Source organism: Vipera ursinii, assembly GCF_947247035.1.
Source record: "Vipera ursinii genome assembly, contig: scaffold_196, whole genome shotgun sequence".
NCBI classification, from domain to species: Eukaryota; Metazoa; Chordata; class Lepidosauria; order Squamata; family Viperidae; genus Vipera; species Vipera ursinii.
In genome coordinates this window covers 5,387-22,860 of record NW_028148103.1, presented here as the reverse complement: position 1 = coordinate 22,860, position 17,474 = coordinate 5,387, and the positions used below count along the sequence as shown (strand labels likewise).

General features: G+C 45.7%; 1 protein-coding gene and 1 long non-coding RNA gene across 3 annotated transcripts; one reads left to right on the top strand and one right to left on the bottom strand.

The window, feature by feature from the left end:
* Positions 1-5,436: 5,436 nt before the first annotated feature.
* Positions 5,437-9,653, top strand: LOC310650742 (small integral membrane protein 22-like). 2 transcript variants are annotated; one of them, XM_083380331.1, is made up of 5 exons: positions 5,449-5,565; positions 5,708-5,818; positions 6,612-6,778; positions 7,721-7,800; positions 8,601-9,653. In XM_083380331.1, the coding sequence occupies exons 3-5, from the start codon at positions 6,643-6,645 to the stop codon at positions 8,646-8,648; spliced, it is 264 nt and encodes an 87-aa protein (XP_083236457.1). In that variant the 5' UTR covers positions 5,449-5,565; positions 5,708-5,818; positions 6,612-6,642; the 3' UTR covers positions 8,649-9,653. The 2 variants fall into 2 exon arrangements, with proteins under 2 accessions (XP_083236456.1, XP_083236457.1); XM_083380330.1 differs by lacking the exon at positions 5,708-5,818 and having other exon boundaries at positions 5,437-5,565.
* A 123-nt stretch (positions 9,654-9,776) lies between these two features.
* LOC310650744 lies at positions 9,777-13,891 on the bottom strand. The gene is made up of 3 exons (XR_014494420.1): positions 12,778-13,891; positions 12,541-12,667; positions 9,777-10,511 (listed from the first exon to the last, which is right to left on the bottom strand). It is a non-coding gene; the product is annotated as an uncharacterized lncRNA (long non-coding RNA).
* Positions 13,892-17,474: the final 3,583 nt, after the last annotated feature.

Genomic DNA, 17,474 nt, shown 5'->3' with positions numbered 1-17,474 from the left:
GCAAATAGTTCTAAAACAAAGAGGATGTATGTAGCTCAGGATTGAACTAAGCTTGGTTGTTTTCTTGCAAGCATTTCGTTGCCCAGCTAGGTAACATCATCAGTGTGAGTAAGTGAGTAACCTGCCAGTGTTGGTGGGGGAACAATTGTCTTCTTAATCAGTAAAGGTAAAAGGTAAAGGTTCCCCCGCACATGCGTGCTAGTCATTTCCGACTCTAGGGGCCGATGCTCATCTCCGTTTCAAAGCCAAAGAGCCAGCGTTTGTCCGAGGACGTCTCTGTGGTCACGTGGCCAGCATGACTAGACGCCAAAGGCGCACGGAACGCTGTTACCTTCCCACCGGAGTGGTCCCTATTTTTCTACTTGCATTTTTACGTGCTTTCGAACTGCTAGGTTGGCAGAAGCTGGGACGGGTAACAGGCGCTCACTCTGCTACACGGCACTCGGGATTCGACCTGCCAAACTGCCGACCTTCTGATCGACAAGCTCAGCGTCCTAACCCACTGAGCCACCGCGTCCCTGAGTCTTAATCAGTAGCTTCATTAAAATACTGTTTTCTGCTTGATTGTTTGTCTGGTGTTAAGCCATGCTTATCTGGGTGTTATCTGGGCAGACATAACCATACTTTCAACTGGGAAACTGAGCATCCTGGACCAACCAAGCTAAATTCAAAACCACTAGGGTAGGGGTAGGCAACCTCGGCTGACTCAGGAATTCTGGGAGTTGAAGTCCGTGAGTCATAAAAGAGCCGAGGTTGCCTACCCCTGCACTAGGGAATTCCTGGAAGCCTGGCACTCGGAGAATTCAGCCAACCACACATGCTCACCTTTCAAAAGAGACAATAAAAAAGCGAAGAAGGAAACAAAAAGACCAGAACACATCCTCTCCAACAGCCAACATCCTGAGAAGTAGGGAATAGTACCAAGGATTCCACATAAAACAAAAACAGTAGGGACGTCAACCGCACCATCAGCCAAGTTTGAAATATGTTGATGTAGATTCCTAAGACCTCCTGCTTCAGGCAGAGGGTTGGACGAGAAGACCTCCAAGGTCCTTCCAGCCCTATGATTCTATGATTTGTTGGATTAAAGTTCTTGCAAAAATATTTATTTTTGGATGACACATGCTGCGCACCTGGGCCGTCTATGAGGCTGTGTTTTTTGTTAAAGTTAGGAGACAGTTCCTTCAAAGTTCTATAGAAGTAAGCAGCATATCCATTTCTGAACAGCCAAAGCGAATTTTGATTCTGTGAAGGAAATGTGAGAAAATGCAAAGAAATGGGATTCCCCTCCCCCCATACCCTTGCATATTATCACTTTTAAAAGCCCCTGTTTTAACATTCATTAGCTGTTGTATATGGCCAGGGGGGCCCTACATTGGGTTGTTTTTAATTAAGATAAGAATTAGCCATTCTGAAAACAAGAGGTATATGCTTTGGGTGCAAATCAGGAATGAAGAAAAACAAATGAATGCAAGGAACTGGGGATCAGCCAAGGAAACTGATTGGCAGCCCCCCTGTCTGTGCATGCAGCGCTGAGATTTGGTCTACTTCGTAGCGCACTGAAAACTTCTGCTTCTGATGTGGCAAGATGATTGCCTGCAGACAGTTGGAAAGGCAATGACATGGCTACTGTCAAAATCCGGGGGAAATCAGAAAGCCCAGGCAATTCAAATGGATATAAAGATTTATTGCAAGCTTAAGTCTCTACAAGAATCTGAACTACTAACAGTCCAAGCAAATTGGCGGTAGATAAGAGCCAATGGAATTCAAGGTGGACTTAGATCTTTTGTGGGTGCAAAGGGACTCAAGACTGATGACATGTTTGACCCCTCCCTTGGGCTCAGCCTGGTCATCTCCTAGATGGTTGGATGGATGGATGGATGGATGGATGGATGGATGGACGGACGGACGGACGGACGGACAGACAGACAGACAGATAGATAGATAGATAATCAAGCACTGGAAATCAGGAGTCCAGGCAATTCAAGTGACTATATAGATTTATTGCAGGCTTAAGCTTTCTACAAGAATCTGAACTACTAACAGTCCAAGCAAATTGGTGGTAGATAAGAGCCAATGGAATTCAAGGTGGACTTAGATCTTTTGTGGGTGCAAAGGGACTCAAGACTGATGACATGTTTGACCCCTCCCTTGGGCTCAGCCTGGTCATCTCCTAGATGGTTGGATGGATGGATGGATGGATGGATGGATGGATGGACGGACGGACGGACGGACGGACAGACAGACAGACAGACAGACAGACAGACAGATAGATAGATAGATAATCAAGCACTGGAAATCAGGAGTCCAGGCAATTCAAGTGACTATATAGATTTATTGCAGGCTTAAGCTTTCTACAAGAATCTGAACTACTAACAGTCCAAGCAAATTGGTGGTGGATAAGAGCCAATGGAATTCAAGGTGGGTTGGACTTAGATCTCAAGACTGATTGCTCCCTCGGGCTTAGCCTGGTCACCTCATACACCTACAATGGAAAACTGGATTATAAAATGAAGTTGGAGAAATGGCAAAGCTGATCAGTCTGGTCAGAGAAAAAAGAAAGAACGATAAAGACTTTTTTTTTAAAGCCAGTCCTCAATTTATGAGCCCAAAATTTCTGTTTCTAAGTGAGGCGGTTGCCCCATTTTGCGGCCTTCCTTGCCACAGTTGTTAAGTGAATCACTGCAGTTCATAAGTTAGTAACCTGGTTGCTAAGTGAATCTGGCTTCCCCATTCAGTTTGCTTGTCCGATCACGTGACCCCGGGACACTGCAACCACCATATAAATATGAGTCAGTTGACAAGCGGCTGAATTTTGATCATGTGACCATTGGGATGCTGCTACGGTTGTAAGTGTGAAAAACGGTCATGAGTCAGTGCCGTTGTAACTTTGAACGGTCATTAAAGGAACTGTTGTAAGTTGAGGACTGCCTATATGGAGTTTTTTCCTGAAAGGAGAAAATATGAATGGATGGTTTTGAGATTTGGGGATTAAAAAGGACACGAGATTGGGGAAAAGTTTAAGATGGGAACTACTTGATAGAAAGAAGGGAGGGAAGGCACAATTGTATGTTTTCTTTCTTCTTTCTCTTTTATTTGTTCCTTTACTACTCGGTTTGGGAATTCTGGGAGTTGAAGTCCACACACCTTAAAAGATGCCAAGCTTAAGAAACATTGATTTAGAGCCTGCAAAGTTCTCGCCACAAAAGCAATTGTGCTGCAGCACAAACTCAGAAAAAAAAGGAAGGAACAATTAAATTTTAGGAATGGACACCCCAAGAAATTTTATTTATTTTTATTTTTATTCCATTTATATCCCGCCCTTCTACGAAGACTCAGGGCGGCTTACAAGCTTAGCAGTAGCCTTCATTCTATGTATATGCCTGCTTATTAGGGCTTTCATACACCCCCCAAGCGGCATTATTACAAAGTCAGCTTATTGCCCCCAACAATCTGGGTCCTCATTTTACCTACCTCGGAAGGATGGAAGGCTGAGTCAACCTTGAGCCTGGTGGGACTCGAACCTGCACTAATTGCAGGCAGCTGGTGTTACTTAAGGAGGCATTAGCCCACTGCTCCACCAAGGCTCTTAGCTGTTAACCAAGGGTCCTGCCAGAATCTCCTCTTCTGATCCAGAAAGAATGACCAGGAAGTACGGTATCCTTACCTTTTGTGTCTATCCCTTACACTCTACCCTATTAAGCAAGGTAAACATATGAGGAACGGTTGCAGGAATTGGGTACGTCTAGTCTAGTAAAAAGAAGGACTAGGGGTGATGTGATAGCAGTGTTTCTATACTCAGGGGCTGCCCCAAAGAAGAGGGAGTCAAGCTATTCTCCAAAGCATCTGAAGGCAGGACAAGAAGCAATGGATGGAAACTAATCAAGGAGAGAAGCAACCTAGAACTAAGGAGAAACTGCCTAACAGTAAGAACAATTAACCACTGGAACAGCTTGCCCTCAGCAGTTATGGCTGCTTCATCACTGGACAGCCACCTATCTTGAACAGGGGATTGGACCAGAAGACTAACAAGGTCTCTTCCAACTCTGTTAAAGTCTGTTACCTGTTAAGCCACGGTTTGATGCAGCGTGAACCTCCCCATAAAAAAAGAGAATCCCTTTTGCATGATAAATATTGCAACGTCGCCCCCTGCTGGACTCTTCAATAACCAAACCTAACATTTTTCTTCCTGATTCTCACATTTATTGTATTGGACAAGCAGCCATGAAAATGTTTCACAGGCATTTCAATGTTTTGTTTTGTTTTGTTTTAATAGGAAAATGAGAACCGGCTCTTTGGAAATGCAAAGCAGATGCATTTGTTAGGTGGGCTTGGTTACAGCTCCACGCAGGGATGAGCTAATGCATAACTTGCAAATAGAAGTTTAATTATTTCTTAGAACGCTGTTTTCCAAACTTGGCCACTTTGAGATGTGTGGACTTCAACTTCCAGATTTTCCTAGCCAACGTTGCTGGCTGGGGAATTCTGGGGGTTGAAGTCCACACATCTTAAAGTGGCCAGGTTTGAGAAAAATCCTCCTAGAGAAGGTTCCCACAGCTGTCGCTACCTTCACACAACGCCTTAAAGCGGAAACTAACAACCTAGAATTTAGCTGTGCAAACCAAGAACAAATCTACCTGAATGCATGGGAGGGGGGGTACCTCTAGGTGATACAGAAATTCTGTAACAAATGCCTAACCAAAGAAGAACAAGGATCAGCTAAGACTAGCAGATCTGACCGGCTTTAATCTAGATCAGAGATCTCCAGGTTCGCATCCCACCAGGCTCAAGGTTGACTCAGCCTTCCATCCTTCCGAGGTAGGTAAAATGAGGACCCAGATTGTTGGGGGCAATAAGCTGACTTTGTAATAATGCCGCTTGGGGTGTGTGTGAAAGCCCTAATAAGCAGGCATATACATAGAATGAAGGCTACTGCTAAGCTTGTAAGCCGCCCTGAGTCTTCGGAGAAGGGCGGGATATAAATGGAATTAAAATAAATAAATAAATAAATAAATAAAATACTTGGCAACTGTAAAACGTGTGGACTTCAGCTCCCAGAATTCCCCAGCCTGTGTGGGAATTGAAGTCCGCAAGTCTTAAAAGTTGCCAAGTTTGGACGGGCCTCATGTAGAGGCTCCCCAAGTGGCAGCTAAGAGATGGAGAAGAATGTCTAAAACAGGTGTTTCTCAATCTTGGCAACCTTACGATGGGTGGATTTCAACTCCCAGAATTCCCCAGCCAGCCATGCTGGCTGGGGAATTCTGGGAATTGAAGTCCCCAATCTTAAATTCGCCAAGGTTGAGAAACACTGGGGGTCCTAAGGAAGACCACCGCCTCAAATAGAGTTGCTCTGATTAGGTCCGCCTTTACCTAGCCTAGGAGGCGAGGGTGTGTCCTCCTGGGGCTCTGTTGTAAACCAACCTCTTGCTTAAGCACAAAACAGGAACAAGGAAGTGAGAACAGACAAAAGGAAAAGAACTCGTCACCATAGGCACCACGGAAGAATAGTCCAAGAAGAGGGGGGCCGATTACTTTTCCCACAAGATTTCCCGGGAACTGGCAGCGGTGGGTACTTGTTTGATTCATTCCTCTCTGTCCTAGCTTGATGCTCGTTTTGTTGTTGTTGTTGTTTTGCAAGGTGCCTTATAAATCAAAGACTTACCCCAGGTTTTTATTTCCGTTTGTTTTTTCCCCAACTTCCTCGTAGATCAAGGCAACCTTGCCCTCTAGTTCTTTGCCAGGCGTCCGAGCTTTTAGGTCCTGCGGGGGGGGGGACACAGCTGAATCCGTCAGAGCCCCCCGGGATTAAAAAGAAAAGGTAAAGGGGACTTGAGAAATCCATTTGTGTTGTTTATTTTGAAGTTGGGGGGGTGGGTTTTAAAGGAGGAATCTGCTGGTATGGGGGCTGTAGGAGGGACTGAAAACTTGGGGAAAGGTCTGTGTGATTGGGGGGGAGAGAATACGATAGTGAGGGGTTGTCACAGGGAAGAGGGGGTCAACTTATTCTGCAAAACACCTCAGGGCAGGACAAGAAGTAACGGAGGAGAACTTATCGAAGAGAGTTCCAACCTAAGAAGCAAGGAGAAATTTCCTGACAATTAGAACAATTAATCAGTGGAACGGCTTGCCTTCATAAATTGTGGGTACTCCATCATTGGAAATTTTTAAGAAGAGATCGGACGGCCATTTGTCTGGAGTGGTATAGGATCTCCTGCGTAAGCAAGGGGTTGGACTAAAAGGCCCCCAAGGTCCCTTTCCAACTCTGTTCTTCTGGAAGCTGACTTGTCATGTTCATGAGGACTAGAAACATTGTTCTTGTTTTTGAAAACCTGGAAGGGGGGGGTTGAACTAGAAGACCTCCTAGGTCCCTTCCAACTCTATTATTCTGTATTCTACGTTCTAAAACAGTGGCACGCTTCCACTTTTTCGTAGGAGGTCGGCCCTCTCCATTCAGACGCAGCCTGACTCTCTTCTCCCCTTCCCGTTTTATAACAACCTTTCGTCACGCGTGAACGGTTAAACTGAACGCTTTCCCCGTGATTGAACTGAATGCTTTCCCACAACCCAGAAGTCCGGTTTGTGCTGACTGTCTTGTTTTCCATTCTGGGCAGCTCTTGGCTGTAAGTGCGCGGAGGGGGTGAGATGGGGACCCTTGAAAAAAACGTGGCCGGAGACATCAGCCAGCAGATCGACGATGCCCTGAGTCGGCTGCAGAGCAAGCAGCTCTTCCAGACCACCTGGGACATTGTGGCTTTTGTCATCTTCTTCACCTTCATTGGTAGGTGGAGGGAGGCGACGAAGAGTTTGGTCGGGCAGCTGCTCTGCTTCTGGGGTCGCTCATTTGGGTGGACTTACTTGCATGGTGCAAACGGGTTGGGGGTCTCAGAGGAAAGATGGCACCTTCCCAGAGGTGTAAGCAGAGAACTAGGAGGAAACAAGAGCAATGAGGTCTCAAAAAAAGTTTGGTGGAGCCAAGCAGGCCCAAGGGTAGATCAATGGAATTAAAAGACCTCATGGAAACTCAAGTTTTCTTCTGTTCTACCCAAGAAGAGCTCCTCATAAAGGAAAGCGTTTGGCCTGCATCCTTCAGCAATATCTCAATATCTACAGCTTCTTTGTCTAGCTGTGTCCAGTCCAGGGGTAGGCAACCTCGGCTCTTTTATGACTCACGGACTTCAACTCCCAGAATTCCTGAGTCAGCTATGCTGACTCAGGAATTCTGGGAGTTGAAGTCCGTGAGTCATAAAAGAGCCGAGGTTGCCTACCCCTGGTCTAGTCTAATGAAGAGGAGGACGAGGGGGGAGGAGGGACCATGACAGCAGCCTTCCAGTATTTCAGGGGTTGCCCCAAAGAAGAGGGAGTCAAGCTATTCTCCAAAGCGCCCGAAGGCAGGACAAGAAGCAACGGGTGGAAACTAATCAAGGAGAGAAGCAACCTAGAACAAAAGAGAAATTTCCTGGCCTTTAATTGGGACAACTTGGCTGCAGAAGTTGTGGGTGCTCCATCGCTGGAGGTTTTTAAGAAGAGCCCGTTTCTCTGGAATGGGATAGGCAGGGTATCCTCTGATAGGCGGGTTGGGCTAGAAGACCTTCCAAGGCCTCTTCCAACCCTATTATTCTAGGCTCTGTGGGGTGGAAACCAGGATGGAGAAGAGCCATCCCGGTTTCTGATCGGTCATAAACTCAGGCACTGAGCCCGCCATTTTTTCTGCCCATGCCAGGGATGGTTCTCTTGCTGGCCGTCCTTGCGTTGATCAGATGTTGCTGCTGCAGTTGTGATTCTCCTAGTTCGTACAAGAAGGTAAGCAGCTTCAACAATGAAATGCCCTCAAGTTGCGCATTTAATGATGGAGTGGATTAGCTTGGCAGGAGGGCTGCTCTCACGCTCTCTCTCTGTGTATGTGTGTGTGTGTGTGTGTGTGTGTGTGTGTGTGTGTGAGAGAGAGAGAGAGAGAGAGAGAGAGAGAGAGAGAGAGAGAGAGAGAGAGAGAGAGAGAGAGAGAGAGAGAGAGAGAGAGAGAGAGAGAGGAATTTCTCCTTCACTGTGTAAGCAGAAATTAAACCATTGGTCCATCAGAGATGCTTGAATTAAGACCATTGAACTGAGCAGAGATGAAATGCATGGACCTAAATTATCCTCTCTAAGCTCCGGTGAAAACCCTGGTTGCAGAAGGCATCCCTTTTCTTGAGGCTGTTTTGGCTGTAGCAACTTGGTCATAACTTCATTCCTGAAAGAGCATCCCATGTTACTTTGGATAGCGAGATGGGTGGCATATAAATTTAATATATAACTCCCCCCACACACACACACACAAAAGGGTAAAAAAAGTCCAGAGAAAACTAGAGGGCAGCATATCTTCAACATTGACCCAAAGACGACTTAGAAGACCCCAGGGAACAAAATCTAGCTGTTGGTGGGTCAAACTAAGTCGCCTTTTCTTGTTCTAACAAAATTTGGATAGATACCAATTCTGGAATTGAATTCTGGTTTAGCCTAGGGATGAATAAATACAATTCCCATTGGACAAATTTGCCTTTTTTATCATTTAATGCTCTTCTTCCTCTGAGATTCCAAACATTACAGCCGCTCTTCCATTACAGGTCAAGAAAAGAAAAGTTGGTATCGATAATATGGGCATGGACCCTTAGACTCCATATGACCAGTCGCCTGAGCATCCGGCTTTACTGATCTTTCTCTGCTCTGCTGGAATTTATTGTTAAGAATCAGATTTCTTCTTGAAGGAACTTCACAACAGGTGAGCCTCAAGAGGCTTAGATGCTCATATGATGATTCTCAGTCCATGTCTGTCTGCCATAAGCTGAGGAGAACAATTCAAGAATTCTCACCGTTGCCAACTATCGGCTGCTTCTGACCATTAGTAACAAGGAAGAGAGCTAACGAAACACGTGGTCCGTGAGCAATGATAATCCACCTTTGCAAAGGCTTGCAAACGCCTTGTGGTCTAACCAGTTGGATCTGTTAGTATGTGCTTTAAAAATGGAGCGTCAATCACAAGGTGTCTACTTTGCCCTTCTCATTCCCATCAAGTGCCAATAGCAAAGAAAGAGTCGTACAGCTTAATAAATGTTATTGAGACCCGGCTGCTTTTACTGTCCTAGATTTCTCTATAGAATCAGCCCAGACCTTGTAACACCTTTGTACAACGTTGTGCTCCTTGTAATACTGAAAATGTTTTTACCAGTTCAGGATGCTTTGTACCAAGGGCGTTCGGGTTTGGCAACTTTAAGACTCGTGTACTTCAACTCCCAGAATTCTGGGGAGCTGAAGTCTGCAAGTTGCCAAGATTGGACACCACTGATTTATACCTTCTTGTTCTAACATCCCAGATTTGTTACTTTTCAAGATCAATGTCTTAATTTTCAGTGTAAAATGTAGCCTCCGATTGGAGCGAATCTTTTAAGTTTCTAATTGTTGTTGAATAAATTTGGATGGCTGTAAAGCGACTGAAGGAGCTTGTTTTCATGTCCCCCCTCCATCCAAGCTTTGGTAGACCCAACAGAGGGTGGGGAAGAATCCACTTTTTGCACGTGATTAAAAAAACACCAACCAGCATGGATAAAAACCCTGGATCCTTCCCTGTCAAGAAAATGAACTTCTGGGTTATTTTGATCCAGGACTGAATTTAGCCATTTTGGAGCAAACAGAAATTTGTTCCACTTGTCCATCTCTTCCTCTCCATGCATGTCCCACCACCTCTCCCCCAAAAATCCTGTGTCAAAGGTTCTCCTCCCAAAACACCAAGCCATAGACCACAATAATTGGAAAGGTTTATTCCACACACAATACTAGGAGCAAAGATTAGGACTCACGTATGTTTAGCAGCAACCGACTTTGTTATATTAGCAAGACCACCATCGTCTTTTCTACTGTTTGGTGGGCAGCAAAGGTTCTCTGGAAGACCTGAGGAAGCAGCAGTGTCTTACCTGCTTCCAGGAAATAGGGGGTGACCTCCCACCAAAACCCAGCTGTCCCTCTAACGCTTTCACTTATGGAAGTCAACTATCACTATGGTGCAAAAAGCTAGAGAAAGGGCAGGCGGGAAGGAAAAGAAAAGCCAAAACATGACAAGGAAGGAACAAGAGGTGTCCCACCCCATAGTTGGTCTTTCTGAGACAAGCCCAATGCAGGTCAGCAAAGGCTGCTCTTCATCCCCTCGTTTGTAACAACCTTCCCCCCCCAACTCCCAAACAGGGTGCAATTTGACCAGTGTTTATTGGCTCAGCCTGGCTTTGATGCCCATGGAAAGAAATGAACGTACTTCTAAAGTGCTAATAAATAATGACATTCTGAACGCAAAGATACCGATGACAGGCACTGCCTCCTGCCCACCAGCTACTACCCATGGAGTGGCAGAATCTGGACGTTCTTCACAGGTTAAGAGTTTATATCATGAGATCTTCACGGGAAGAGAGTGGCTGAAACTGACCGGACCACTCTCTGCAGGAAGATCAGTAGGGCCGATAGTTCCAGTAGCCGGAAAACACAGCAATCTGGGGAAAAGAAGAACACCAAAGGAGATCTGAAGCGGGCGGGTGATAGGTAATTAGCTCCAGTTCTTCGGCAGAGTCAAATCTGCAACGGGAACCGTATCTTCGACTGACATTTCCAAAAAAAAAGGAAGTACTGCTTTGTTTTTTAGGCAAAGAACCTTGTTTTTTCTGAAGGGGTCAAAAGGGAATCTTTCGTTCCTCTACATTGTGGCACTGGACTAGACAAGGAAATGTTAAAAATACAGGCTAAATTGCCAAAGACGCAGCATCGCCTCTCTTTCCGAGCACAATTTCCATCTATATCTGCAACTTTTAATCAATTATGTTATGGAAGGGACTGGTAAGTGGAGCATGGGTGGTAAGACAAGACCAACGGCCTCTTGCGTTGCAACAGTTAATAATCATATAGTACTGCTTTACACAGGGGTGTCTGCAGATGTTTGTCAACCAAGTCACAATTATGGCTGCCTGGTGCAGCCAAAGCTCCACCTGTATGTGTACAAGTTGGGTGTTGATCACATGATCCCAGATACCATCTGGATTTTTTTTTTTACTATACCTTGTAACGGTATGTGGGAAAGACCTTGGGAGAGCCATAAAAGAGAAACTGCCAAGGGAAAGGTCAGATATGAGACAGTGTAGCCTGCAAGTGGATAGCGGGCAGAGCAAGAGTTTCAAGAGACACGCCTTAGTTTCTGGGTTGTAAAGGAGACTGGGTGGTGGTGGTGGTGAGGATTGTATTTTCAGACTTGCTATTAATACAGTTTTACAACAAGGTACAATGAAGTTTATTTATTTATTTTATTTTATTTTAATCCCATTTATATCCCGCCCTTCTCCGAAGACTCAAGGCGGCTTACAATTTAAGCACAATTCAACGTGCTTAGCAATAGCCTTCATTCTATGTATATGCCTGCTTATTAGGGCTTTCGCCCCCCCCCCCAAAGCGGCATTATTACAAAGTCAGCTTATTGCCCCCAACAATCTGGGTCCTCATTTTACCTACCTCGGTAGGTAAAATCTGGTTATAACTTTTACCTGTTTTACACACACACACACACACCCAAGGCCAACATCCATCTTGCAAGTCTGCAAGGACCATTCTCCCCTTTGTCTCCTTTACAGCCTAGGCAGTCTTTTCTGAGCTTCTTGCCTTGACCGTTTTCCAGCTGCAGGCTACACTGCCTCTTACCTGACCAATTCCCTTGGCAGCATCTCATGGGCCAGTCAGTGCAATTCAGAAGAGAGCTGGAAGGGACCTTGGAGGTCATCTAGTCCAAACCCCAGCTCAGGTAGGAAACTCGATACCATTTCAGACAAATGGCTGTCCAGTCTCATCTTAAAAACCTCCAGTGATGAAGCACCCACACCTTCTGAAGGCAAGCCGTTCCACTGGTTAACTGTCCTCACTGTTAGGAAGTTTCTCCTTAGTTCTAGGTTGCTTCTCTCCTTGATTAGTTTCCATCCGTTGCTTCTTGTCCTGCTTTCAGGTGCTTTGGAGAACAGATTGACTCCCTCTTCTTTGGGGCAGCCCCTTAGATATTGGAACACTGCCATCCTGTTCCCCCCTCGTCCTTCTCTTCATTAGACTAGACATACCCAATTCCAGCAACCGTTCCTCATATGTTTTACTCTCTGGGCGCTTAATCATCTTACTTGCTCTTCTTTGCATTTTTTTTCCTAGAGTGTTAACATCTTTTTCGTAACGTGGTGACCAAAACTGGATGCCGTATTCCAGGTATGGCCTTACTAAGGCTTTATAAAGCGGTACTAATACTTCGCGTGATTTTGATTCTCCCAAGATCTTTTCCACATACTATTATATTTCTGCCTTATAACTAAATATGACTTCCTCTTTCTAGGGCAGCAGCATGTATGCTGATGTCTTTTTTTTTTTTTAAAGTCTGCAGATCAAACTTGGGATGTTTTGCACGTAAAGTGCTGGTTCCTGGAGATGTCCTACTATACGTGCTAGGAAAGCAAAAAACGTCCTTCAACAATTCACCACGACCACCACCCTTCACCTCACCTTATCCTTGAGCTGCTGGCAAAGCTGCAGGGAGACGGTGAAGAAAACCAGGGCATCGTTCAGCCACGGCACCACACACTCCACCTTGTGCACGTGGCTGACTTCGTATCTTTGGTTTCCATACTCGCTGCGGAAAGGAGAAAAGGGGGCTTCTGGTCTCGGGGAAGCAACACGGGGAGGAAACATTTTGCTTTCCGCCATCAAGGCAGGCCCTCCAGGGGATGGAGTGGTACTTACAACATGGACCCGGGGTTATGCAGGATGGACCCTCCAGCTGGGCGGAAATTCTGAAAAAGGAAGAAACAACTAATTTCGAGGGATTGGGGTTTTGCATGGAAATCCTGCCTAGCTCGTCCTGTTGGTCAGGTAGACCAGAACAACTAAAACTGTTTTTCTTCGTGACTGTCTACACCAGGCATGTCAAACACAAGGCCCGGGGGCCAGATCCGGCCCGTGAAGTGGTTTCATGTGGCCCGTGAAGCCATCCTGGAAACAGGGAGGGAACGGCCCCCACTGCCTTGGCCCTGGCCCAGAGACCCCCCCTGTCTGCCAGAGACCCTCAGATCTGTCCCACTCCTGCCCAGGCCTCCATAGGCACCCTTGATGCGAACGATGTAGAGCTGGCCATGCCCACCCAGTAGGCCATATGCACTCTAGCCACGCCCACCCAGTAGGTCACGCCCACTCAGGCCACACCCACCTGGCCCCCTGAGGGCAACCGCAATGCTGATGCGGCCCTCAATGAAATTGAGTTTGACACCCCTGGTCTACACGAACAGCATCTTGAAAGTCTGACTCTGTCGTTATCTTTCTCGTCTGCTTATAGCTCAGTGAATTAGGAAGGTGTCTGTCTCAGCCGTTTCCGAATGTTCTCTTTTTCGGACTTAAAATGTTTCAGCCCTCATCCCCCCCCCCCCCCGCCAAGCAATGGATCTTGCATATTTCCATTAAGATCATCTTATTTAATCTCTGTAGGGATCAAAGTTATGCTGTGAAAATCAAGAGATAAAAGTTAAAACAAATATCAGGAAATAGATCAGAAGTAACGGATGGAAACTAGTCAAGGAGAGAAGCAACCTAGAACTAAGGAGAAACTTCCTGACAGTGAGAACAATTAACCAGTGGAACAACCTGCCTCCAGAAGCTGTGAATGCTCCAACACCGGAAGTTTTTAAGAAGAGACTGGACAGCCATTTGTCTGAAATGGTATAGGGTTTCCTGCCTGAGCAGGGGGTTGGACTAGATGATCTCCAAGGTCCCTTCCAACAACTACTACTTCTTCTTCTTCTTCTTCTTCTTCTTCTTCTTCTTCTTCTTATTATTATTATTATTATTATTATTATTATTATTATTATTATTATTATTATTATTGTTGAACGACTGGCTGATTATGGGTCATCAAGTCCTTTTCAACTTCTACTAACTACCTAGGATTTTCACCATAGGACAGGAAATTCCCCTCCTACTCAAATCCCTGCCAAAAGGGGGGGGGGGGGAATGCTAAATTCTATCATTCCCAGCAAGCCACTATCTTGGGGCTTCAACATATCCTTGCCCAGATGTGAGGAGAAGGTGCTGTGTCACCAGATAACCTGTCTCATCTTCTTCGTGAATTCTGAACTTAGCGCCCAAGTGGCTTGTGGCTGAGGAGCTAAAGGCAACCTACTCCTTCCTCCTGTTTTATCTGCCCCCCCAACAATCCTGAGAATACAGAATAGAATAGAGCTGGAAGGGACCCTGGAGGTCTTCTAGTCCAGCCCCCTGCTCCAGCGGGAGACCTTGTATCGTTTCAGACAAGTGGCTGTCCAGTCTCTTCTTAAAAATCTCCAGTGATGGAGCACCCACAACATCTGAAGGCAAAGTTGTTCCACTGGTTAATTGTCCTCACTGTTAGGAAGTTTCTCCTTAATTCCAGGTTGCTTCTCTCCTTGGTTAGTTTCCATCTGTTGCTTCTTGTCCTGCCTTTGGGCGCTTTGGAGAAGAGCTTGGCTCCTTCTTCTTTGGGGCAGCCCCTGAGATATTGGAAGGCTGCTATCATGACACCCCTCGTCCTTCTCTTCATTAAACCAGACATACCCATTTCCTGCAACCGTTCCTTAGATGTTTTAGCCTCCAGTTCCCTAATCACCTTAGTTGCTCTTCTTTGCACTTCTTCCTCTTTGCACTTCTTCCAAAGTCTCAACGTCTTTTTCGTAATGTGGTGAGCAAAATTGGCGGCAGTATTCCAGGTGTGCCCTTACTAAGCAGATTGGGGCGAGGGGCTGGCTGGCTCAGAGACCCCCTTGTGAACTTTCATGGCTGAAGCTGGATCATCTCTTCCCCCCTGCCGGGCAATCACTTTGGCGCTGGGCTGCCTCTTACAGAATGAAAGTGACTTGAGCCAGGCGGCACATCTGCTTTTCTGTCAAGCTGGGGAACGAACTACTGCTCTCTTTCTTAAGCTGCCTAATGCAGACCACACTCAATGCGAATCCTGGATGCAGTCCCACACTATTGTGTGTTTGTTTGTTTTTTGCTACTTCTGGCTTTCCCAGTTCTCTCCCTCCTCCATTCCACACCCGCCCACCCACCCAAAACCCAACAATCTTGTGAAATAGAGAGAGTAGCCAATGGGGGAGAGTGAGTTGTGCCTCAGAGCCATCCAGTGTCAGCTTTTCCAAGAAAACCAGACAGGAAATGTGACCAGAGGTGCTAATTCGGCTTTATCCGTGAGCCTACAATAACAAAACCTTGCAAATCTTGAGAGTTATGACCGTACCAGACTGATACCCTCTCTTTTTACAGCCTGGTAATTTAGAGAGCCATCTCTATTTGTGAGTATCTTTCTCTGCCTGTTAGGCAGCTGCAGGCCAGGTCCTCTCTTATCTGACTAGGCAGCCTCTTATCCCTGCCGTTCTCTCAAGGTCCTTCTCATCTTCCATTTCATCCAGGGAGCTTCTCTGGTTGAGGAGGGAGTAGAACAAGGCTCTCCTCTGTGCCAGGCCAACACCTTCGCTGCTGCATCACTCCGACTCTCGCCCGAGAGGTAGAATGGTGGGCTGGTTGGGCAAAATTGGCGAGAGGCAGCCGCCCACCCTCCACCCCCGAACAAATAAAAATCTATCAGTCATCTCATTTTAGCAACGGGAAGCAGAAGAAAGAGGGTTCAGAATTGAAGAAGCTTCTTGGATGGGAAGCAAAATGTTTTCAAGGGGGGGAAAAAATACCAAGAAAGGCCAGCTGCCTTTTGGGACCCCCAACTGATGGGAAAAGGAACACAAGGCCTTTGATCCCCGCTTTTCAGAGAGCTAGGACAGACTGTACCTACTCCAGAAATAACAATATATAAAACCTCCCTTTTGCGTGATGACTTATCGATGGAAACTTATGTTGGTTTTTTAAATAAATGAATGAATGAATGAATGAAAACTCCTTGAACTGTGTTCATAACCTTTTCTGGAAGCACACCCATTTTAGGTCACTGGGTACAAACAGTGTATTTAATGTTTTGGGGCAATTCAAGTCAGCCCTTATCTGTGTCACTGTTTCCTATTCCTTAAAGCAGGGGTAGGCAACCTTGGCTCTTTTAGGACTCGTGGACTTCAACTCCCAGAATTCCTGAGCCAGCCATGCTGAGGGGAAAGGGAGAGGTTTCCAAGCTGAGCCATACTGGCTGAGGAATTCTGGGAGTTGAAGTCCACGAGTCCTAAAAGAGCCAAGGTTGCCTACCCCTGCCTTAAAGAGACAAGAGCCAACAAACTGGCTAATCAGATTGGTTCACCGTATGTGAAATATGTGGAATTCTGCAACAGCAACGTTGATTTGTGACATGTAAAAAAACTTTACCCTTCTGTAAAGGGCAGAAGGAAGGGGCCTCCAAGGACAGGAAGAAAATCGGTGGTAACGGCTAGATAAGAGGGGTTTCAGCCTGGGCCAAGAAAGTAACTTGAGAAAACAACTCAGATAAATATCTCACTCGTTCACATAACGTCAGGGAGAGGAAATACATTCAGATTTGCAAGATTATGTTACCAGAGCTGTTGTAAACAAAGGAGTCCTAACGTATATGACGTTAGAATACAGAATCATAGGGCCGGAAGGGAACTTGGAGGTCTTCTACTCTGACCCCCTACTCAAGGCAGGAGACCTTGTACCATCCCAGGCAAAAGGTTGTCCAGTCTATTTTTGAAAACCTCCAGTGATGGAGGGCTCACAAGTCTGTAAAATGAGGGGGGGGGGGTTTCCAACCTATTTTCCAAAGCACCAGAAGGCAAGTCAAGAACGGATGGAAACTAAGCAAGGAGGGAAGCAACCTAGAACTAAGGAGAAATTTCCTAATGGCAAGAGCAATTAATCAATGGAACAGATTTGCCTGCAGAAGTTGTGGGTGCTCCATCACTGGGTTTTTTTTTAAGAAGAGACCGGACAGCCACTTGTCTGAATTGGTATAGGTTCTCCTGCTTGAGCAGGGGGCTGGACTAGAAGACCTCCAAAGTCCCTTCCAGCTCTATTCTGTTCTAAACCTAATTCCAGGAGGCAAGCTGCTCCACCAATTAATTATACTCACTGACAGAAAATTTATTCTAGGCTGAAGTACTAATTAAGAAAATTCTAGAGCGTGCAGAAATGGATAGATTTGACTTTAAAGATTAAAGAGAAAGAAGACTCAGCGTACTTTAGAACATGGGATAGTTTCTGTCAATTGGCTAGAAAAACGAGTCAGAGAGAAAGGAACGTGATATGTAATTTTGAATACATATTAGCAAGAAGGCGGCTGTTGAGTGATTAATTCACATATTGTTTATGATAATCAACTATATCTATTAGTTAAATACATGTACCCAGACATTATGCTGTTTGCTAAATATTGAAAATGTTATTTGGGAAAACCAATTAAGGGAGACTAAGATGCATTTCTGACTCTTTAGTCTGCATCAGTCAGTCATACCCTTCTG